Genomic DNA, 11,838 nt, shown 5'->3' with positions numbered 1-11,838 from the left:
AAATATATACAGAAATATAAATGTATAGAAAAATATATATAAAAATGTATATTTAAAAATAAATATATTTAAATTATTTTTTTTAATTGTTTTAATTGTTATAAATTTGATAACATGAAATTTAAATAAAAAATTTTATTTGAAAATATCACATTGTTGTATCCTAAAGTATTATTTTTTATGAAAATAAATAAAATGGATTCAAGACTTGTTAAAGAATTTGAGTTTATTAAATTCGAATAATTTTCATGAGAAATTTTGTTTTATCAAATATTTTTTCTTCTTATAATATCAAGCATAAAATATATACGTAAAAAATTATGAAATCCTTTTAAACAAATCAACTCGTTGATAAGAATGAAAGTTTCGGAAATAGAGAAGCGAATAAATTTCGTGAATAAATTTAGTTTTTATGTGAAATGATTAATCATAAAACCAAGCATTAACTGCAAAAACATCAACGAGAATTGAATCTTTTAGAGAAAGTACGATAAATTGTTTGTATTGAGAGATGACTCAGAAATGAGTATACACTGCAATATTCTTATCCATAAAGAAACGTAATTAAAAGATATTGCTTTTATTTAAACCGTTGTCTCTCAATTAATTCATATGACCTATTGCATAACAGAATACCATAAAGTAATTTATACACTTCACATAAATATATAATTTGAAATACATTAATTTACTAATGACAATTTTATATAAATTTTATTACTTTTTTTCAAACTCTTTTTCATTTTCTAAAAGAAATAATATCCTATTTTAATTTATTATAACTTTTTAAAATAATATTTTTATTAAACTGAAAAATTATGCTTTTTTTATTTCCTTTTGGCTAATAATTATTTTAAAACAAAGATATATGAATAAGTTTATCTCATTATTGAACGCTTGCTATATTTTATTTTTGATAAAAAAAATTGAAAGATTATGTTTTATTAAAGAAATAAAAAGATATATAAAAAAAAATGAAAAAATTTTAGTTTACCAAAAAGAAGAGAAAAATAAAATTGAATAACAGTTAGTTAATACTTCAAATAAAATTACATAGTATATCTATTATGTGCATATTTATTTCTTCTTATGATAGCATTATTATTTTCTTTTGTCATACTATGATTACGCAAAAAGCTAATCCTTACACGCTTGTTTGCTAATAATTATAATAAATTGTTTTTACTGCCAAGTGTCAAATAAAACACGTGAAACAAATAGTGTTTTTCAAACTGAAAGATTTCTTCTCTTCGTCCACTTTGCATGATCTATATTTTCGTTTTGGCTATACATCATGTTTATTTATACTGATAATACAATAAATCTTATTCAATTTCATATTCACTCGTAATATATAAATCGTGTATATTAAGAAATGATCGAAAAAGCTCAACACATGTCGTTAAATTCTGCCCTGCATGATTCACTGTAAGCTAACTAACTAAGCTTCATGCTTTTCTAGACTCTATTTTCATACAGATACACTCATCTTTTTAGTGTCTTATTTCTGTATACAACTGTAGAGTGCTTAAAACTTGATTGGTAAAAATTGGTAAAAAAAAGAAATAAAGAAAAGCAACAAATTTTTATTGAATAGATAACATTGGATCTGAAATACAGTATAAATAAAATTATTTATTCATTGGAATTGAATGTTGTTTTCATTCATTTACGTAAAAGTCGAATCGTATTTTGATTGATTATCGATATGATGAATACTTCTTCCTATGTTGTATAAAATAGTCTCGTTAAATTGAAGTATCCTTACAAAAACAATGAAAGTCGCTCGTTACTTCGGAATGATTAATTCAAATTTAGCTAAATATTTATATAATATAACGAAGACATTGTAAATTTAAATATCTTTAATAGATATAAAAATATAATTATAAGTAAAAATATAGTTATATATAATTATAATATAATATAATTATAATTATAGGTAAATTTTAAATAAAGTTAACGAAAATGATAAATAAAATTTTAGAACTTATTGATAATATAAACAATTTTATAATTTTAAATAAAATAAAAGATAACAGAGCAACATAACGTATCTTTAAGATTTGATGATATAAATTTATAATCGAAATAAAATTTTAAATAAAATAATTAAATAAAACTTTAAGTAAAACATTTTTAAAGAAAAACGAGAATTTATTATATCAAATTAAATTGATATAATAATTATTTAAAATTTTATATTATAACTTATATTACATTATACAAATAAAATTTAATATTATAAATAAATTAAAAATAAGTGGAAAACTTTTTTTTTTTAAATATTTTCATTATATCATTTTCAATCAGATTTTAATAAAACGATTGAAAACTGAAAATATTGCATGATATACGTAATTTTGGAATTCGAATTTTTTGAAATAATAAAATGGTCTTCGAATCGATCGACGAAGAAATACTTATTATGGATATTGACCTGAATATCGAGTAGGTACCCTTTAAGTGCAGTTTGCCTCGACTTCATTGAATAAATATACTTTTGTTAAATACCGATATGCGTTCAAGATAAAAATTCTCCTGATCGTTATTTAAACAATTAAGCAATGGATATACATTGGAAAAAATATTCTGAAAATTACATAAAAGATGACATATAAAAGTTGAATTAATTTATAATAAGAATATTATAAGATAAATATTATACATTATATAAATAGTCTGATAATATTTTAATTATGTTAATAATTATATTAATAATTAATATCGTAAAAAAGATGTAATGAAATATTAAATATTTCTATTTCTAAAAAATTTCCTATTTTAATTTAACGATTTTTTCTTTCGATTAAGAATTTGATTAGAATTTATTATTGTATGTTAAAAATTTAATAAAATTAAAAATTTATTAATTTAACAATAATTAAAAAATTATAATATTAATAAAATTATATATAATAAAATTATAATATTAATATTTTAATTTTAAGAAAAATTTTAAGATAATTATATGCAAATTATAAAATATTGTAATTCTATATAAGAATTCTAGTAATAATCACATAGCAAAGTATCACATAAATTATTGTAATATGTAAATAATAATATCATTAATCTGAAATGAAAAAAATATATCGAAAATATATATTGAAAAAAATAACATCATTGAATGTTTCTAAAAATACGATTTTAATATCCGTCGATAATCATCGATTGATAGGTTTATTAATATTAATAGCTATAATTTTTCATTGAATCGATCATATTGGTGTCAAATTGCAAAGCAAATTACGATGGTAAACTTAGATAAATAACAACTGCTAGTAATAATATTTATGACGATATTTAAAACAGCAAAGTCGTCTAATTAAGGAGAAAGTGAATTTATTTCTCATTATCATTTTTATCGATTTTGCTCTCCCCAATAGCATATCATATAAATATATTAAACATAATTTGGTATGGACATAATTTGATGTTTTTTTACCTAAGGGAAGGATTAATATTTCTTTGAATATTTCGAATTAATATATTCTGAAATACGATCATAATTTAAAACTGAAAGAAACATTAAACAAAATAAAGAAATTATAAAGAGAGAATATTGATAAAAAAAGAATCATCGTTTTACTAAAAGTAAAATGTTGTGATAAAAAACAAGAAAAATATTTATGATTTTCCGACAATATTTAGAATGAATGTTAGAAGAATTTAATGAAACATAACCTGTCAATATTATGATAATTTTGATGTGATGTTTTTATTGGTACGAGTTATATATATATTGGTAGCATAATTAATAATTAGAACTTATTTTTAACATAAAATTTATTTTTTCTTAAATTAATATTTCTTACACAAATATTATAATATTCTTTTAAATATATTTGAAATTACAAATATATTTGAATTACGAACACAAAAAAATTATTTTATCCTTCTAATTATGTGTATAAAATATATACACATATATATTTCTTAATATTATATTGTAAAAAGAAATTATAAATATAATTTTCAATATAAATATTGAAAAAAAATATCATGATTGATAAAATAATAATCAAATATTTATGAACATTAATAACAATTAGCACAAATTATAACAATTGCAAATTGCTAAATCAATATATTTAAATAATTACGTTATTATTTTATACATTCAATAATAATATCATTATATTATTCAATATATCATTGAATTGATGAAAGAAAATCTTTTTTATATTTTTTTCTCTTAGAATCTTGCTTACCTTATATTTTATTATTAAAAATTCCATGAATATAGCTATCTCTATTTTCTAAATATAAGAAAATTTTTAAATTTCGACAGTTTATCACGTATACACAACATATATATTTCATGTATTCTTCAACATTATTACACTTGACAATGATAAAAGATATTAAAAAGATTCATGAGGCGAAAATATAAGAAATATAAAATATAAGAAGCAGAGTATATTTCTCGTTGTGAATCTTCTAATAGAATCTTTTTAACAGAAAAATCTTCTATTATTACACTTATGTGTGTGAATAGTCCCCTCTACTGGATCGTTCCATTTTCGTTTCCCTTGTTCGTATTTCACTATGGAACGAACCACTGGAAGATCAGCTGAAGCGATAAAGAGGTTAAAATACCGACGCGCCGAACCGAGAACTCACTCGGCAATTTAGATGGAATAATGTGCAACGAGACGAATAAAATCGTTAATTAAGAGATTCACACTTTATAACTCAAGCGATCTTTGTAACAACAAACCGTGTAATTATGTCTAATTGATATCTCTCGATTGTTTGTTGACGACATATACAGACTGGTTGTCCACTCAATAATTAACTGGAACAAGTCGAAATGAACCGGCTTTCAATAAATATTATTCTAAATTTTAATGAATGATGGCGTTTAAGTTCCTTCGTTGATTTGCAAGTTTTATCGAATTGATTGCAGCTATAATCGATACTTGAAGCATGATTATTGCTCAATTGCGAAAGAAATGTAACAGTCAACCCACACAGCAATCTTTTGCGTAATTTCTAAAATTGAAAACCTTCGTTTCTTTAGTTCAAATTTATAAAACAATAAAAGATAAAGGCTATTCTTTTGTTATTCTATTATTAGAAGATTTTGATAAAATAAAGAAAGTTTAAAATAAATTATAAATAAAAAATTGAAAGCAATCTTAGATATTTAAAACATATTCCTATTTTTTTTTATGATATTTTCTTTCTTTTGTCCTCTTCAGTATTTGATCAATTTCTATTTATAAATTAATAATTAAGATATTTAACTATAATATACGACATTTTCTAATTATACTTTACTATATAAGATATTTATATTCCAATTATACTTCACTATAATTCACAATTATACTTTCAATTATACTAATTTTATTATATTATAATATAATAAATAAATCAGTTTCATATTATGAAAATAAAAGTTGAATAATTATAAACATATACATATTCTATTTCTATATATTAAATGTATTAAATTTTCTAAAATTTCATTTCTAAATTATATTTTTCAATTTAAAATATAGATATTATTATCATATTAATAATTTTTCCTCGAAAGATAAAAAATAAAGATAAAATAATTTTTAATTTCCATTTCGTTATTATTACTATTATTATTATTTATATTATTCTAATATATTCTATTTTTTTTTATTTAAAATATTCTTTATTATTTCTTTATATATTATATTTCATTATAACAAAAAAATTATATCAATTTTACAGTGATCTACGGTTCAACAACATAGCTGAACTTCGACAAGGCTCCTTCCACAATCTACCAGAATTAGATACACTTCTGTTAAATGACAATCGCATCAGATATCTCTTACCAAAGACTTTCGAGGGTGCACCAAATTTGAGAATTCTTTATTTATATAAAAATCGTTTGGAACAAATTTCACCAGGAGCATTTTCCGGTCTCCTGAAATTGGAACAGTTATATCTTCATTACAATCATCTGAGAGAAATAAAAAAAGATACTTTCAATGATTTACCGTCATTGGAAAGACTCTTCTTACAGAGTAACATGCTACATCATCTACCAGCGGATGCTTTTCACAATGTGGGACCCATGACGCGCCTTCGCCTAGATAGTAATGCTCTCGTTTGCGATTGCAACTTAGTTTGGCTGGTGCAGAGACTTCAAAGCAAACCATCTGAAATGGCGGCCATTTGTCAATCGCCGAACGAGATGAAGGGAAGATCGTTGACGACTATGTCTATGGATGATTTTCATTGTAGTTGAGTAATTAAATCTAATCCTTATTTCATGTAATTGAGATTAATACTAAAAGTATTACAGTATTAAAAGTAAAAAAAAATATAATTAGTGCAATTTGATAAATAATCTTAATTTTTCAAATGACTCAAAAGAATAAAAATAATTTGAAAGTAATAATACACTATTGTAAATATGAATAATTAAATATGATAATTGAAATATGATAATATTTAGTCTCTGCTGGAAATATAAGGTACCTAAATAAAAATAAAAACTTGAAAAAATTTTAAAATTATATTATAAATCTCAAATTAAATATTATTGAATTTAATACCATATGTTATGTAATGAACACTTTTTATTGGAAAGTTGAATCAATAATGGTGATGTTGACAAAGTGGCGAGAGTTTATTTTCTCGATTATCTTTGATTATGTGTATATAAAAATTTACAATGATAATAAAAAAAATATCAATATTTATTATTCATCTATTTTCTAATAAAACTTCTTTTTATGAAATATTCCACATTTCATTTTCATAACAAATTTTTGTATAAAAATATTATTATATGATACCATATAATGTACTTATATATTATTAGAACTAATATGTAAATACTATCACAAATATAATGTGCAAATGTTTTTTGCAGTTATTATATTTATCAAGTAAAAATAAAAATAAATGAATATCATCTTCCTGTTTATTTAAAAAATATTCTGATAAAATGATTAATTGACATGATTATATTAATATGTTTAATTATATCAACTTCAAATTAAATCAAATATGTAATCGATTTGTAATAGATTTTATCTATAGAATTGTAAATAAATCTATTTTCTATTAAGATTTGCCACTATGTCTAAAATAAATTGACAGATCTATATTAGAATCTATTATTTAAATTGATTTTTTAACTATTTCATTTATCTTTTTTTTAATGCAATTGATCAATAACAAAAACAAGAAAATACATATATTATTTTAATCCTATATTATTTTTAACATAAACAATGTTATTATATAATTTCTACTTCTCACATCAAATCATGTAAGAAGAAGAATTATATCTAATTTTCACTTTCATAAATACATAAAAATTTGTATATATGGTAAATAAAATTTCTAACATTAATATAAATTTCCATATAATAAATTTCCATTAAAATTCTAATTTTCTAAGATAAAAAATATCCTCATCAATATACAAATCAATATTTAACAAATTATTCTTAAACAAATTATTCATTTCTACGTTTTTCTAGCTGAGCCACGCATAATGAACGGACCCCAGGACGTGGAGGTAAGACTGGGCGGTACCATTAGTTTTACCTGCGAGGTAATAGGCGATCCCATACCAGAAATCAAATGGATGCGTGATTCTAACGAGGTATCTGCCGATGGGAATCATTACGTGATACAGGAGGATGGAACATTAATAATATCAGATGTGACAGAGCAAGACACCGGTGAATACGAATGCGTGGCTAAGAGTGAAATGGGTTTGACAAAATCGAGAAAGGCCAGGGCGGTGATCACGGTGTCACCGTCGTTAAGATTCACCGAATTACCCGAATCACAGACTGTCCAAATTGGCGTAGATGTTTCTTTCACTTGCAAAGTGGATGGTCGCCCTACTCCTAATATTCAATGGTGGAGAAATGGTCAATTGTTGAACGTGGGTGGTCGTATCGCCATTGAGAACGAAGGAAGTTTATTGAAAATTTTTGCCGTGAAGGAAACGGACACGGCAAGATACGTTTGCCAAGCGAGAAACTCTAATGGATACGCCGAAACCAGTGCCGATTTGAACGTGGTGGACGAGTCTTATAGCCCCCCTAGGATGACATATGAGCCTCACGATATGGAGGCGGAACCTGGGACCATTATCGAGGTACCTTGCAGAGTGGAAGGGATCCCAAAACCGGTGATACAGTGGAAGAAGGATGGAACAGCTATGGAAGGAGAAAGATTTAAAATATCTCGTGGGGGAAGCTTGTATCTTTACAATGTTACTGCTGGAGACACTGGAAGGTGAATTTGAATATTTTGTTGAGATTTTTTAAGAGAAATGTTTGTTTAAGAGAAATATATTACCATCTAAAAGTTTAAGAAGCAATAAAGAATTTTAAATAAGTCACATATTAAATTTATGTATTTTTTATAATTAAAATTAGCTGAATAATAAAAAAATATATTGAAAAAAAGATGATAACAAAATCTTAATATCTTTATTTTTTAATTATTTATTAATTTTTTAATTTCTTATTATATTTAAAGTAATTGTCAATGTCAATAAACAATTTTTTATTTCGTACAAAAATATTATTGCTTTTAAACTTTTGTACGGTAATGTATAAATGAAAGAAGTCGAAAAATGAAATTTTAACTATAAATCTTAATAGTAATAATAATAAATACAAATTATATAATTTGTCTTAAGTTAATTTTTATTCAATGCATCCTCTAATTGAATTTTTTTCCCTTATCTTCTATGATCAGACATTGAAACTTGAAATATTGAATAATAAGAAAAAAGTTTTTAAAGTATAATAAATTTTTAAAATCAAACAAAATTAGGTATGAATGTTCGGCTGTGAATCAATATGGCCGTGCAACTGCTCAAGCTTTGGTGCGTGTTCGCCAACCAGAAGCAACAGATGTGCTGGTAGTAAGAGCTTTTAAGGACGCCACAGAAGAGATCGATCGAGCTATAAACAACACTTTGATGGATCTTTTTAATGGTGACAGACCTCAACACGTGAATCCATTTAGACTTGCACGTTTCCCAGATGCTGTTGGTCGTGCGGCTGCCAGACCAGCAGAAATTTTTGAAAGAACACTTGTTAATATACGACGAATGGTAAATTCTGGCTTGAGCGCAAACACTACCACTGAATTTCGTTACGAAGAAATTCTGACAGCAGAACAGGTATGTTCTTTGAATTAATTATTTAATTAAAATAATTTTGTTATCTTAAGTTAATATAAATATGATAAGGATCAAATTTATGTAGTTTTCAATTTAATATTACTATCTAAAAAATAATTTCTCTTCAAAAAATGATATCAATTAGTAATAATCACTATTAACATGTATTATTTTACTTAAAGACAATGAAAAAAAAAGAAAAAATTGATATAAAGTCATATTGAAATCATATTACTTATTGATTCATATTAAATTTTTTTATTTAAAAACGTTTTAGCAAATTTTATTAATTTTTTTTCTAGAGAATAATTTTTTTCAGAATAAATAAAAAAAAAATTCTGCAATTTTATTATAGGTCAGAGAAATCGAAAGATTATCCGGATGTACTGGTCACAGGCATCGTCAGAATTGCACGAATATGTGCTATCACAATAAATACCGCAGCATTGATGGTAGTTGTAACAATCTACGCCATCCCACTTGGGGTTCCTCTTATACTGGTTTTCGTAGAGTTTTACAACCAATTTATGAAAATGGATTTTCATCACCAGTCGGTTGGGAGAAAGGTCGCCTTTATTATAGATATCCGAAACCTTCGGCACGTTTAATCTCCACAACTCTGATAGCCACTCACAAAGTGACTTCAGACAATGGGATAACACATATGGTGATGCAATGGGGTCAATTTCTAGATCATGACTTAGATCATGCTCTTCCAGCAGTTTCCAGCGAATCTTGGGATGGTATAGACTGCAAAAAATCTTGTGATAATGCTGCACCTTGTTTCCCCATGGACGTTCCCCGTAATGATCCCAGAGTTAATAATAGAAGATGCATTGATTTTATTAGGACTAGTGCAGTTTGCGGTTCAGGTGCAACTAGTATATTATGGGGTAGTTTTACCCCTCGAGAACAATTAAATCAATTAACTAGTTACATGGATGCTTCTCAAGTATATGGTTATGATGATACTTTAGCCAGAGATCTGCGTGATCTCACTACTGATCATGGTTTATTACGAGAGGGACCAACAATTCCTGGTCATAAGCCTCTACTTCCATATGCTTCTGGTCAATTCGTTGATTGCAGAAGAAATCCTATAGAAAGCACTATCAATTGCTTCGTAGCCGGAGATATCAGAGCCAATGAACAAATAGGTCTTTTGGCGATGCATACAATATGGCTGCGTGAACATAATCGCATAGCTCGTTCCTTACGTGATATGAATCCTCAGTGGAATGGAGAAAAATTGTATCAGGAGGCCAGAAAAATCGTTGGCGCCGAAATGCAGCATATCACTTATCAACAATGGATTCCTCATGTGTTTGATGGTACTGCTGAAGAACTTTTAGGTTCATATCGTGGTTATGACCCTAATCTTGATGCTAGTGTTTCCAATGTTTTTGCCACTGCGGCTTTGAGATTTGGTCATACTTTGATTCAACCTCGATTGGAACGTTTTAACGAATCTTTTCAATCAATTCCTCAAGGTCCTCTTAAGCTAAGAGACGCCTTCTTCTCACCTTGGAGATTGGTTGAAGAAGGTGGCGTAGATCCATTGATGAGAGGAATGTTTGCCACTGCAGCGAAACTAAAATTACCAGAAGAAAATTTGAATACAGAACTTACAGAACAATTATTTCGTACTGCTCATGCAGTTGCATTGGATTTAGCTGCAATGAATATCCAACGTGGTAGGGATCATGCTCTACCAGGTTACTTGGAATGGCGACGATTCTGCAATATGTCTCATGTAGAGACGTTTGAGGATCTCTCTGGTGAAATTCGTAGCGCTAAGGTTAGACAAAAGTTAAGAGAATTGTACGGTCATCCTGGGAACATAGATGTTTGGGTTGGTGGAGTATTAGAGGATCAACTCCCTAATGCAAAAGTAGGACCACTTTTCAAATGTCTTTTATTAGAACAATTTCGACGTACTAGAAATGGTGATAGATTTTGGTATGAGAATCCAATTGTTTTTAAACCAGAGCAACTCGCTCAAATTAAACAGACGAGTTTAGCTAGAATTCTATGTGATAATGGTGACAATATTAACAGAATTCAACCAAATGTATTCTTATTGCCAGAAGGTGATAATAAATTCGTTACTTGTGATGAAATTCCATACATGGATTTAAGAGTTTGGTCTGAATGTTGTGATGGATGTGAAGATCATAGTAATACGATTTCGAGATTTAGGCGTGCAATCAAATATTTGCCATCGAAAAACATTTTTAATCTGAAGAATATAAATGCAGAGAGTTATAGCGAAAAACTTGAATATTTAGAGAAAAAAATCGAAGAAACGGAGCAAGAATCTAAAAGAATTAGAGATCTTGCAGAATCTTTGTCTTATATGATAAAAGAATTGAAATCTCTTTTAGAGAACGTAAAAAGATCGAAGTAAATCAATAGATGTGCCATTGTTTCAATAGGCATTTGATTTTATTATTTTATATCTAAATTCACTTCATTTTAAATATTCATTTTAAATATTGCATTATTACATCATTGTACATATCTGAAGCCTGATTGAATTTAAGAAAATTAAATCTTTATTGCTTTTATCATCGGATTTGAATTTGTTATTTAAGTGTTTATTATTATCTCTAGTCTTATATACTTTAGTACTAAAGTACTTTTAATATTAAAAAGAGCTTAATGATATTTATATAAGCAATAGAGCTTAT

The 11,838-nt window shown here is 26.0% G+C and overlaps 1 protein-coding gene across 1 annotated transcript in view; it reads left to right on the top strand.

The window, feature by feature from the left end:
• LOC102676982 (peroxidasin) overlaps positions 1-11,690 on the top strand; it is a 14,323-nt gene extending 2,633 nt beyond the window's left edge. The window contains exons 2-5 of the mRNA XM_006623009.2: positions 5,713-6,230; positions 7,482-8,250; positions 8,797-9,148; positions 9,504-11,690. Of these exons, the coding sequence (XP_006623072.1) occupies positions 5,713-6,230; positions 7,482-8,250; positions 8,797-9,148; positions 9,504-11,555 (3,691 nt within the window). The 3' untranslated portion in view covers positions 11,556-11,690. The remainder of the gene's footprint in view (positions 1-5,712; positions 6,231-7,481; positions 8,251-8,796; positions 9,149-9,503) is intronic.
• The last annotated feature ends 148 nt before the right edge of the window (positions 11,691-11,838 follow it).

This window comes from Apis dorsata, unplaced genomic scaffold (assembly GCF_000469605.1).
Source record: "Apis dorsata unplaced genomic scaffold, Apis dorsata 1.3 scaffold_801, whole genome shotgun sequence".
Classification (NCBI taxonomy): domain Eukaryota; kingdom Metazoa; phylum Arthropoda; class Insecta; order Hymenoptera; family Apidae; genus Apis; species Apis dorsata.
This window is presented reverse-complemented; position numbering and strand designations above follow the sequence as displayed.